General features: G+C 35.2%; 2 protein-coding genes across 50 annotated transcripts in view; one reads left to right on the top strand and one right to left on the bottom strand.

Annotated features, from left to right (window-relative positions):
- FIP1L1 (factor interacting with PAPOLA and CPSF1) overlaps positions 1–7,463 on the top strand; it is a gene marked incomplete at both ends in the record, with an annotated part of 75,490 nt that extends 68,027 nt beyond the window's left edge. For 37 of the 47 annotated variants that reach the window (XM_080698153.1, XM_080698147.1, XM_080698132.1 and 34 more), the window contains 2 exons: positions 5,716–5,853; positions 7,282–7,429. In XM_080698153.1, the coding sequence (XP_080554279.1) occupies positions 5,716–5,853; positions 7,282–7,429 (286 nt within the window). Of the gene's footprint in view, positions 1–5,715; positions 5,854–7,281 lie in introns of all 47 variants that reach the window. The other 10 variants (XM_080698155.1, XM_080698133.1, XM_080698152.1 and 7 more) reach the window with 2 other exon arrangements.
- Positions 7,464–8,795: 1,332 nt separating this feature from the next.
- Positions 8,796–13,442, bottom strand: part of LNX1 (ligand of numb-protein X 1) — a gene marked incomplete at both ends in the record, with an annotated part of 96,178 nt that continues 91,531 nt past the window's right edge. For all 3 annotated transcript variants that reach the window (XM_080697962.1, XM_080697963.1, XM_080697964.1), the window contains 2 exons: positions 8,796–8,931; positions 9,555–9,713. In XM_080697962.1, the coding sequence (XP_080554088.1) occupies positions 8,796–8,931; positions 9,555–9,713 (295 nt within the window). The remainder of the gene's footprint in view (positions 8,932–9,554; positions 9,714–13,442) is intronic.

The raw sequence follows: 13,442 nt of genomic DNA, 5'->3' as shown, positions 1-13,442 counted from the left end.
AAAGAAATGGGGCCTGCCAGTAATTTATTTATTTTCTAAATGTACAGAGGTAATTACTAAGAAACCTTTTTATATAAATGAGGCCCAAGTTAATTTATTGTGACCTCATTATAACTTGCTTAAGCACTCAAAGACCCTATACCTAACTAAGGATAGATTCACTGGAACCAGGGTTATGACTTGAACATATCTTCCTGAGTAATGGTTTTAACCCTGTATAATAACTAAAGTCTTGGTTTTCTTAGTTTTTTAGAAGAACAGCAAAAATGCTATATCAAGACTTAGTTTTATTACCAGTTATTCTTGTACCTTTTTCATTTAGAGTCAACATAACTTGTTTAATTTATACTTAGACGGAGTTGGGAAAACCAACATACTATTAACTTCAATTCATATTTGCTAAAATATTTTGTTAAAGAAAAATGCCTTTATGTGTTTAAGATTTATTTTCATGGCAGACCTTAGAACTGCAAATTTCTCCCCTTTCATTTATGGAAACTAGCTACCATGTATCTTCATTAGTAAAAGACATTTCTCATTGTCAGATCAGAGTCAGATCACACTTAATTTCTATCAGAACAAAGTCCGACTTCATTTTCCAGTACAGATAAGTGATTTAATCCATATTCCCTAAGATAAACAGAATTGTCACAGACCCCAAAATAAGGTGATGAATTTTCAACATTTTATTTTGCCTGGGATTGCTCTTCAGAAGGATTTTTTCCTTATGACTCCCACTCAGTACTTCTTGAATTTTAGAACAACTCCATTTTGCACCATTTGCTTTGTTGATAAGAAGATGTGTAAGATGGGGAGAGCCAAAGCCCTGTGAAAGGTTTATGGTTTTTTAAATAAAAAAAGATCTCACTAAGGCTGATATTTTAAATTAGATTTTTTCTTTCTTTCTTTCTTTCTTTCTTTCTTTTTCTTTTTTTTTTTTTTTTTGGTACTAGAGATTGAACCCAGAGGCATTCTACGTTAGAGCTACACCTTCAGCCCTACTTTATTTCTATTTTGAAACAGTCTCACTAAGTTGTGGAGCACCTCACTAAATTGTTGAGGCTGCCCTCGAATCTGCAGTATTGCTATCTCAGCCTCCTGAGTACTGGGAGAACAAACAGGTACTCCAGTGCCCAGTTTAAATTAGATCTTTTTAAACCCTGTTGGTTTTTATTTCCCTAACCAATGTATCATAGTAAAATTGGTAAAAGAAATGCCTTTCTTTAAAAAAAAATAAAATAAGAGGGTGATTGTGAGGAGAGGTTAGCTGGAGAAGCAGCATTCTGCAGGTATGTCTTTAGGTAATTTGAGATTAAGTAAGAAATAAATATGGACGCTGAGAACCTATAAACTGATTTTCTAAAATTTTCTGTACCACTCAAAGAATTCATATGCTGAGTGGGCACCAGCATATACTACTGATCTAAAGAATGTAAATATTTTTATAATGCACAAGTGGCTTTATAATCTAATCTCTGCATCCTTGCAGTTTTCTTCTCTCTTGAAGCCAGTGCACTATATTTCTATCTGTACTTCCTTTGTTGATGTTCCTCTTCTCTCAGCCTCACAAATTTCTGTTCATTTCTTGGGCAAACAAATCACATTTGATCTTCCGTGAGCTGGATTGAACTTTAACGATAGAAGTAATTATTTCCCTCTTATACTTCCTAAGTACTTCTTAAAAATTTCTTTAAAACTTATTAATGTCTCTTTATGGACATTGATATTCTATCCTCAGCAGTTTGTATCCCGTATTCCTAGAATATAGTGAATGTGTGTATATTACAATATAATACAATAGAGAAAAACAGTCTTAAATTATTGGTTAAATTGTGTTAGCTAGACAAATTTTGAAGTGAATGAAAATCATACTCAAAACATTAATTTAGTCACCTTTCTTACTAATGTACCATTCTAGGTGTCGTCACAGTGTAGAATGAAGTTAAGTTAAAGATAACTTATTTTATGCCATCTTTTTTTTTTTTTCCTTTGGGTCTGGGGATGGAACCCAGGGACATTCGATCTTCGAGCTAAACCCCCTGCCCTATTTTTTATTCTTTATTTTGAGACAGGGTCTCACTAAGTTGCTGAGGGCATCACTAAGTAGCTGAGGCTGTCCATGAACCGCAATCCTCTAGTCTTAGCCTTCTGAATGCTGAGATTACAAGCGTGTGCCACCATGCCCGGCGCCCTCTGTTTTTATGAGTGAGACAAATATATGTAAGGCACAACGTTTACATAGTTTATTTTTATTTTTCTGGATGAAACAAAGCAATATATCAATTCAGGGTATAAGCATATGTCGGATTTAGAAAGCATTTGTTTTATTATTTGTGGTTATATAATCATAGACTTCTCAACTCAAAAGGTCCTTAGAGTTTAGTTTAAATCTCGACTTCTCAGATGAAGAAATGGAAGCATAGAGAAAGTAAGGTTGTAGATTTGATGCCTTCTAGTCATAAAGTAGTTGAAAATTTTATAACATTTTATTCCATTTGTCTCTCTCTTTGCACTTGTTAAAAATCTACTACAACACAGTTCATTCTTTCATTCATGTAACTGACATTTTTAGACCCATTTCTGAGCCAGAAGCATTGTTGTTTGCTGGTGTTTGCTGAAGATACAAAAATATTAATACACTATCCTTACATATTAAGCCTTATAATAGTATCCAGCCGATAGGATTGGTTATTAGATTAAAAGTTTACCTAAATCCCAGTACTTGAGAAGCTAAGGACCACAGGTTTGAGTCCAGCCTCAGCAACTTAGCAAGACCCTGTTTCAAAATAAAACATAAAAAAGATTGGGAGTATAGCATCTTTTTCTTCCATTGGCTACTACTAATAACTTACAAATTGTAAGCACTTAAAATGCTATTGACCAGGTAAGTAAATAATGAATACTCGAGTGTGTGTGTCAGTGCTTTTTGCTTATGTGGTGGGATATGTACTATTGATTTTAGCAACTCAAATGCATGCTTCTCTCTCTCTCTTTTTTTTTAAATGGTACTGAGGGTGAGACCCAGAGACTTTTCTACCTCTGGGCTATACTCCCACACTTTTTTTATACTTTATTTGGAAATAGGGTCTCACCAAGTTGCTGAGGCTGGCTTTGAACCTGTGTGGGTCCTCCTGTCTCAGCTTCCCAAGCGCTGGAATTACAAGCATGTGCCACCAGAGCCGGCTGACATGCTTAAGCTGTACTTTCTCTTAAGCATTACTTTCCAGAAATTTGAACTGTCTCTAATGTCGTTCAAATGAGTATATTTGAGAAGGTACTGTTATCTCTAGAATGCACATGTTTATAAGTAAGGAACTTAGTGCAATAATTAATAGGAAAGAAGACTGAAATGGATTATTTTTGTAGAGTTCATCTATTTTCTTTTTATAAGTACACAATATTTATAGAAGATTTGAAGCTAAATAAACCATGTTTGATTTTCAGCTTGTTGAGTTTAGGGGATTAGGAATCAGTATTTACCTGAATTTGACCAGAAGTTTAAAGCCAGAAAGGCAAAAGGTGGAGGAATTTAATGTTCTGAATCACCCCAGGAAAAAAATTTTACTCTGAAAAATTCCAGTAAGGTATAAATAAAGGCCATTTGTTTCTGAAGATTGACAAAAATGTCTAAAAAGCATTATGGTACATAGTATGTGTTGCATTACAAATTACAGGGTCATTGTTTTGAAAATTGCAGACCAGTTTTAACATCTGTTTTTTAGGCAGCTTAATTATGATCCAGAAAGAAGGCTGCTCATTCTACAATGCTTGAAATGAGTTCTAATGATTTCCAGGCCTAAAGAAACCTTTGTACTGTAGCCACTTACCAGAAAAGGGGATGAAAGGAGGAGGGTCTTTTAATTTTCATGCAGGACCAACTCTTGCACCATCTGTTGTAGGTTTCCCATCATATATCTGCCTTTAGAATCTGCAAGACCCAAAGCTAACAAGAGTTGGTTGTAGGGTACGAGGGAAAAGAAGATGGTTACAGATGACAAATTAGAAGTTAATTGATCTTAATTATTTTTATGTCAACATAGCTGGAGTTTTATTACAAAGAAATCCTCATGTTTTGACAGTTAATTAAAATACTTATTTGCTATGGTGCAAGTTTTTCTGTTTCAGGGATGTAGTAATTGTTAATTGTAGTAACCTTTACAAAAAATTCTACTTCTAAAAAATTAAGCCTTAAATTTACTAAAGACTGCCAGTTACTGAGTGTCTACTCATACAATAAGCACTTTATAAATGTTGCAAATTCTACAGAAATCCTGAAGAATATTGCTGCAAATTTTATAAATGAGAAAACAAAAAATATTTAGAAAGATTAAGTGATAACCAGGTTTAGTAAGTGGCAAATCAGGATGTGATCTGGTGTGCTCTGCCCGTGCTCTTTCTCTTACTCCACGCTGTCTGTTAGAGCACACTGCCTTTCAGTTGATTGGGAAAGAATAAAAAGAAATATGTCATTATATAGGTGTATGTACATTTACCTATGTGTAGTCACATATTTTCTGATCTTTTTAAAAGCATTTAAAAATATATCAAATAATCGGACAGCAGTAGGATTTGGTTTTAAACATAGCAATATTGCATCATTAACTTTGCTAGAAGACAGATTGATGTATTCTTTTTTATGGGTTATATTTTCACCTGATCTTATTATTCCCATCCAGACATTTGAACATCTTGATGCGTTATACAAGATTGTATTAAACATATTTCTAAAAACGAAAGCTTGTCAGTGCTGAGTACTCCAAAAGATACATTTGCTTAATGTGAGAGAATTTATTGACATTATGTTGTAGAAAGTTTTAACTTCTGTGCTAAACAGGAAAAAATAAAATAAAAAGACTTCAAGAATTAGGAGAAAGATGAGGAATTTTCAGGGCTATAAAAGGAAGAACCGGTGTACAGGGGTAAAGAAAAATCATTTTCTAACTGTGGCCACCAGTTCATTTCACTAGCCTGTGTAATTCTATCAAAAATCAGAAATGGAGCTTCAACTTACATTTATGCATTCAAACTTATTAGCCATGTCACCCCCCAACCCCAGGTGTAGTATAATGTAATTGGAATGTCAGAATGTAGGTATGTTAGTTTTTGTGCATCTATGTAAGTATTGTACAAGTTGGCTTGGTATCTGTGTTCTTTGTGCTTATAACTCTCTGCTAGTTGAATCTACTATTTCTGTAATTGATAAACCAAGGATTTAAGAACCTTTATCTGCTTCCTACCCTATAGTCATTGTGAGCCATATATTTTTAAAATCTTCACTGTGTACCCAAGACTTTACAAGTAATATAATTTGGGGTAGAAAGCTGAGATATAAACAGATATGTATTTAATTCTCAAAGGAGCTAAAGAAAATGAAGTTGCTGATTAAAATTTGAATCAGTTATGATTCCCATTTTACTCTACATAAAAAACAAAGCATTCTCATATGAAATATCTGTGCTGTAACAGTTACAAAAACACAGATGTGACAGGATGCATAATCTATTTTGTGTTCTCAGGCTACATCTAATAGGGTTTTGGGACTCAGTTCAACAAATAGTTGAATAGTTTCTTTCTCATATAGTTTATTTCTTAACTCTCCTGTAATATGCTAATATACAGACTTCTGTTAGACTTCAGAATCTCTTCCTTTACATTTGTAGTCATTCAGAATTAATAGTCCTGGTGTCAAGAAAACTTGTTTCATTTTCATTACAGTGATGAAGAGCGATACAGGTACAGGGAATATGCAGAAAGAGGCTATGAGCGTCACAGAGCAAGTCGAGAGAAAGAAGAACGACACAGAGAAAGACGGCACAGAGAGAAGGAGGAAACCAGACACAAGTCATCTCGCAGGTTTGCTCTTAAGATAGTGAATCATTATAAAGCCAGGAGAGAAACTGATGGGACTTGAGGAAGTAAAAGCAAGCATTTCCAAGTGGCCAGTACCATGATATGTGTTTCTGATTGGAAGGTTCAGAATAATCTGTTGAAACAATTGCTTTCTTGTAAACTTTTAAATCTTCAGACTGCACTTAATCCCCCCCCCCCAAAAATGAGCATGGAATAGAAATAATTAGGATATTTGGCTTATTACACTAAGTCATTGAGAGAAGAGAAATTAATTTTGGTGTATGAAACAATCTCTCTAAGAGTAAATGTGTATATATATATTTCATATACATTTATATATTTTTATTTATTTATTTATTTAATATTATTAGTGGTACTGGGGGTGGAACCCAGGGGCCTTCTCCTCTGGGCTCTACTCCCAGACCTATTATTTATTTATTTATTTATTTTATTATTACTATTTTTTTTTTGGTGGTACTGGGGGTGGAACCCAGAGGCTTTCTACCTCTGGGCTATACTCCCAGACCTATTTTATATTTTATTTGGAAACAGGGTCTCGCTAAGTTGCTGAAAGCCTCATTAAGTAGCTGAGGCTTGCTTCGAACCTGCGTGATCCTCCTGTCTCAGCCTCCCAAGTGCAGGGATTACAAGCATGCGCCACCATGCCTGGCTATTTTTTATATTTTTATTTGGAAACAGGGTCTCTTAAGCCAGCTGAGGCTGGCTTTGAACCTGCGTGATCCTCCTGTCTCAACCTCCCAAGTGTGGGGATTACAAGCGTGCGCCACCACGCCCGGCTTAAGAGTAAATATTATTAAATGGAACACTGGTTTAAAGAAAAATTTGAGGCTTTCTAGTTTCAAAACAAATAAGCATTAAGTTTTAATGCATGTTTGCTGAAAATCTGTCCAATAAAATTGTATTTCCTGATCTGATTCAGTGTTACTGTTTTCAATTTGTAGTTAGTCTTTTAGAATGAAGTAAATGGGCACTGGGAATCTGGTATACTGGTAAAGGTGACCCTCAAATGTAATCTCTGCGTAAAGCCTCACAAGAACTGAATACTGTCCAAAATTTATTTGAGCCGGGCGTGGTGGCGCACGCTTGTAATCCCCGCGCTTGGGAGGCAGAGACAGGAGGATCGTGCAGGTTCGAAGCCCGCCCTGTGTGTTGGCTTAGGAGACCCTGTTTCCAAATTTTAAAAAATGTAAAAATAGGTCTGGGAGTGTAGCCCGGAGGTAGAAGGGCTTCCAGGAACCCCAGTACCACACACACACACAAAAAAAAGCCAAAAAAAAAAAATTATTTGAGAATAAGAAAGGGTTAGATTTTTGTAAACCCAATATTAGGAATTTACTTAGAATGAGTTGGTATTTGTCACTAATTGTGTATTTAAACATTTCTAAATAGAGCACACTTTTTTTTTTTCAGCAATAGTAGACGTCGTCATGAAAGTGAAGAAGGAGACAGTCATAGGAGACACAAGCACAAAAAATCTAAAAGAAGCAAAGAAGGGAAAGAAGCTGGCAGTGAGCCTGCTCCTGAACAGGAGAGCACTGAAACTGCCCCTGCGGAGTAGGCATGCCTTTTGTGTATATTCGTACCAGAAATAGCTACTATAAATCTCATTATTTTTCTGGATAATGTTTAAGAAATTTACCTTTAATCTTGTTCTGTTAGTATGAAAGTTAACTTTTTTCTAAAATAAAAGAGTGGCTTTTCATGTTAAGTTAAAAATTTTTGTCTTGTAAATTTAAAAAATAAAAGACAGCATTGACTTTATATCCAAGAAAGTAATATGAATGAGTCACTTAGCAGAAGATTTAAAGAGCTATGTGTAGTATCTAATGGAGGTCAAGAACCTGCCTTGACTGCTGTTTTTTGTTGTTGTTTGTTTTTGTTTTTGTTAAACATCAGTCTTATAAGGGGTGCACTGTAAAAGGCCCCTCTGACTCTTGAAATTGAAAACTAGTCTTTAGTATTAACTGCTGTGGCACTCTCCCTTAGCATATTAAGGAACTTTTATCATGATTTTTGATAGCAGGTTTTAATATTCTGAATTTAGGTCCATGGTAAAAGTAATTTGAGCCCTTTTATATCCAAATTAATCAAATCTGTAAGGCATTTGGGTGGCCTCTGTGAAGTAACTTGCCCTATTTGTAGTTCCTTATAGGCACATAATATTTGTCACTGTGACACAAAATTGAATTGCTTCATAACCATTTATCTGAGCCAGGGTCAAGATGGCTTGGCCTTTCTTGTTATGTTTTCCAAAACTTAATGATAGAGCAGCATGTGTAGCTTTTCATACAGTTAGTATGTTGCAAATAAAAATCAAATTTCATGACAAGAACTTTAGGTCAATCATTTGTTAAAAGCATGAAAATGAATTAATAACTGAATATTTTTAGGGATTACTCCTAGGAGGTGATTGAAAGAATGAATTAATAAAAGTACTCAAATTGTGATAATAGAAGCAAACTTACAAGAATTCACATATAAAGACAACAGCTTTTAAAAAATATTTATTTCTCATTTGATGAACATTTCTGAGCAATGCATTGTTTAAGTGGCTTTAAATTAAAATTGCTCATAATGTACTCTTTGGAAAATTCAGCATATACCAAATTTTTTATTTAATTGATAACTTGAATTCATTGAGCATATAAACCATATTAGTTGCTTAAGGGCTTTGTAATTGAATATAAAAAATAAAAACTTGAAGGTGTGGAATAATGAGAAATCCCCCACACTGAATAAAAACTACTGGTAGTTTTTATTTTCAGACTATTCATTCTCTGAGGTGTAAATGTCTTTCATTAGACCATACTTTCCTTATATTTCTACAATGCATTTTTTAAATATAAAAATTGACACGATAAATATATTGTCCTCAGGTTAGCCTATTTGTGGTATTTCTGTTTTTCTGAGATCCATCATTGATTTTATAAAAAAGTACCAGGCCAAGAAACAATAGTGAGAGTAATTCTTCCTTTAAGTTCTTTCAGCATCTTTGCCAAGTAAGCATGTATCATGCCTGATGTACTTCTGCCATTGACAGCAAGAAGAATATCTCCACATCTGAAAAAAAAAAAAAGAACAGAAAGCCATGGTTAATATTTTAATCATAGCTGAAATGAATTTTGGTGGTTCTGGTTTTTGTAACATCTGCCCATTTTAATTACATTACTTCTAATTGAGGGTTTTTTCCCCTTCCTCTCTTAAATTATCTAAATTTACTATTCATTCAGCTTGTGTTAGAAGGAATGTTAAAAGTATAGGAAGTTGCAGTATTGGGACTAACAGGGTACATAATTTTGGATTTCTTGGAAGTTAAATGTTACACAGTGTTTTTAATTTCTTAACCCTCCTCCCCAATAAAAAAAAGTAAAGTATATACATGCCTGATTTCAAATGGGGCCAAGCTTTTATTTATTTATTTATTTTGCAGTCTGGGAGTGGAACCCAGGGGCATTCTACCTCGGAGCTACACCCCCAACCCTATTTTTTATTTTGAAACAGGTTCTCACTGAGTTGCAAAGGGCATAAGTAGCCGAGGGTGTCCGAGAACTGCGATCCTTCTGTCTCAGCCTCCCAAATGCTGGAATTACAAGTATGTACCACCACGCCCAGCTGGGGCCAAGTTTTTACATGTAGTAAACAAAGTATTAGAACATAAGTTTTTATTAAGTAGTCATTATTACCTAATTCTTCCATCATTGTATGCTGGTGTTCCTTCAACAATGGATTTGATAAAAAAAGGTTTGTCCCCATTGTATTCTTCATAACCTCCTACAATGCAGAAGCCCAGACTTCCAGCTGTGTTTCTTCGTAATATAACATCTTTACAGTTGTATAAGTATCTGAAATAGAATATAATCAATGTACTTGCATGGTTAAGTTTAACTACTAATAATCATTGTGATTTCATCTCTCATTACTCTTTTTATTTTTTGGTATTGAAGTCTGAACTCAGGGGCAATCTACCTCTGAGCACCCCAACCCTTTTTATTTTTTACTTTGAACTAGGATCCTACTAAGTTGCTGAGCATCTTGCTTAATTACCAAGGCTGTCCTCAAACCTGCAATTCTTTGTTTTGTTCTCCCAAGGACTGATATTATAAGCATGCACCAAAACATCCATCATTCCATTTCTTTTATTAGCCTTTTTGTTGTTGTTGATGTTGTTGTTGTTGTACTGGGGGTGGAACTCAGGTGCTTTTCTACCTCCGGGCTATCCCAGACCTATTTTGTATTTTATTTGGAAAGAGGGTCTCACTAAGTTGCCGAGAGCCTCACTAAGTAGCTGAGGCTAGCTTTGAACCTATGCAATTCTCCTGTCTCAGCCTCCCAAGCTCAAGGGGATTACAAGTGTGTGCCACCATGCCTGGAATATTAGCATTTTTTTTAAGGCCAAGTAGCAATGGATAGTCCCATTCAAATTGTATCACAGCGCAGTCACCTTCAAAGTGTAAGTAAGTTGTGTTTTTAAAATTGATCCTGTTTTTCATATCTGAAAACCCTTACAAAATTGACATCAGTTGGTGGCTCACATCTGTAATCATAGTACCTGAGAGGCCGAGACAGGAGGATCGCAGGTTTAACACCAGCCTCAGCAACTTATAGCAAGACTGTTTCAACATAAAAAGGGCTGAGGTGTAACTCAGATAGAATGCCCCTAGGTTCAATCCCCAGGACCAAGAAAAATAAAAGATGGCATCATCTATTCTGTTTATATGTCTAGTGAGAAAAATAATCATTTTGGCTTAGAGATAAAAATGTTAGTAGGAGGTACCTGAATTCTAATTGAAAAACCAAAGTGAAACATTCTTGTGGATATAAATAACTTAATAAGGTAAAAGTTCTTTGAATAAATTTAATATCAATTATGCAAATTAAGTAGAATTTTTGATCTTTGAAAAATATTAATTTATACTAATATAAATTCAGAGAAGCATGTAGGCATGCATATGATTGGAAATTGAAGCACAATTTAAAAATTATAAGAACAGTTCATCTACGAGGAAAAATAAACTGGCTAAACTGAATTGGAACTCACTAAAGGAAACTGAGCATGGTGGTACACGTCTGTGATCCCAGAACTTGGGTGGCTGAGACAGTACGATCGCACATTCAAGGCCAAACTCCAGTAATTTAAACCTTGTTGAAAAAAAAAAAAATAGGGCTGGGAGTTTAGTTTGAAGGTAAAATGCCCCTGGGCTCAATCCTCAGCACCAAAAGAAAAAAGTTACAAAAGGAATAGGAAAAGGAAAGGCTACAGCTCTTCTGTAAATAACTAGACTCTTCAACTAATATAAAACATGAAATTGAAATTTTATTACTCTTCAGTGCCCATTGGATCACTGTTCACACTGGTAAGTGCAGGCCAAGTATAAATGTGTTCCCATGGCAACCAATAGAGGTTTGTGTCAGGAGCTAGGTCTTATTCTGAGAGCCCCTTGTCTACCAGATGTATGTATAGCTATTGTCCAGGAACTTGTTTGACAGAAAATTAGCATTTTTGTATTGATAAAAACCAAGATAAGACTGTTTTGTTTATAAACTGTACCTTAAAATATTCATTAATTGCTTTTTGAGAACCAATAAAAAGTCTGTTGTGAAACGTTAAGTTGGTCATTACATTAGCTTTTGATGTTGCTTATCAATATAACGTGACTTTGTGATTTCAAGTTTCACTTGAAATAAAACAAGCTTTGGGGTTTGGTGAGTACCTTCAAAATGTACGGCTAAACTTCAACTCCATACCCCATTTTGTTTCCATTGTCATAGTATACCAGATTATTTGTAAGAATCAATTTATTTTACTGAAATGGTAGCAAAGAGTATGAATGAATTTCATTAAGTGAAAAAAAAAACACCTAATTTTTTAACTGCAAAATATTTCATGATAAGCCTGGCGTGGTGGCACACGCTTGTAATCCCAGCACTTGGGAGGCGGAGACAGGAGGATCGCGCAGGTTCGAAGCAAGCCTCACTGGTTTAAGAGACCCTGTTTCCAAATTAAAATATAAAGTAGGTCTGGGAATGTAGCCTGGAGGTAGAACCCCAATACCACCAATACACACACACACACACACACACACACACACACACACACACATATTTCATGATAAACTTTGATGTCAGTGATACATTGATCCTGTAGGAGCTGTGATCTGTTGACCATTTTTCACAGTGGTTCACTGACTTTGAAGTACAAAGCAGGTAATTGGCTGTGCCACCATGTCTAGCCCAGTTGGGAATTCTTTAAAATGGGTACTTAGAGCAATACTTGAAACTGCAGTGTTTCTCATTCTTTTGACTTAGCTGTGGTTCTTTTCATGAAGTATTACTTCATGGGAAGTTATTTGGCCCTGAGCCTTTTTTTTTTTTTTTTTTTGGCGTATGGACAAGCTGTAAACAACTATCTAAAAATTGTTCCAATATTTAAAAGTTTTCAACCTGTTAGAGTGCAGGAATCTGCTTGGATCACCTTTCAGAAGCTTGAGTGTATACCACACTCCAGGCACTGACGGTTTATTGGTGAACAAAACCCTTGCTCTTCTGCAGTGTTCATCCAAGTAGTTGTGTTGGGTAAGGAGTATTTTCTTTTAGTTGTGTCAAGTATTTGCCTTTGTTGTAGTAGCAAGAACTTAGTATGTTAAGCCTTTTCCAAGTCAGACTTTGGTTAGTTAGCGCTGATAGACATTTTTTTTTACATTGAATTATTTCACTCCCCACTGGAAAATCTAACCGCTGTTTTCATTGACCTATGATTAAGTGACTACCTTCTGAATATAAATGTGAGCCTTTTTTTTTCCTGTTCTGAAAACATGTTGAATTTACATGCTGAGTTTTATGTGTCCAAGCTATACACTAATTATGCACAGTAGTACCCCACATTACAATCAATGGTATTGCTAAGATTTGTCAGCTGTTTGTCAAAATATAAAAATCTGAGACTATAAAATTTCTTTTTATAAGTAATAAAAATCACTAAAATTTTGAAATCAGACCTGTTTTAAGTATGTATTTTAATATTGTGAGCTAAATTACGTAAATAAGTTTTCTATTGATTGTAAATCACATTTCACTGGATTTTAAGAAGAGGCATACAGCTGGGTGTGGTGGGGCACACTTGTAATCCCCGCGCTTGGGAGGCGGAGACAGAAGGATTACGTACGTTCGAAGCCAGCCGTGCTGGCTTAAGAGACCCTGTTTCCAAATAAAATATATAAAAATAGGTCTGGGAGTGTAGCCTGGAGGTAGAAGGGTTTCTTGGAACCCCAGTACCACCATAAAAAAAAAGATGAGGCATATGTTTTCTGAAAATATGGCTCTATTGCTTGATATTCCTATATCATGGTATTATTAGTATCTATCTCACAGAATTGACAGGAGTTGTAAATGAGTGTAAAAGGTGAAATGTGGAGCTCTTAGAAGATTGCCTGGCATGTGGAAAGGGCCATATAAGCATGAGAAACTCAGCAATTGTTAGTCCACGGTGTGGATGTACCCAAGAGTGTACGTGTTTCATGACTGCAGGTGAAAATTTCTTGGCTAGAGGGAAAAACACATGCTATCTGCTTTGC

The sequence above is a fragment of the Muscardinus avellanarius genome, assembly GCF_963383645.1.
Source record: "Muscardinus avellanarius genome assembly, chromosome: 6".
Classification (NCBI taxonomy): Eukaryota; Metazoa; Chordata; class Mammalia; order Rodentia; family Gliridae; genus Muscardinus; species Muscardinus avellanarius.
Note: the sequence above shows the minus strand (reverse complement) of the source record. Positions and strands in the feature narration are given on the sequence as shown.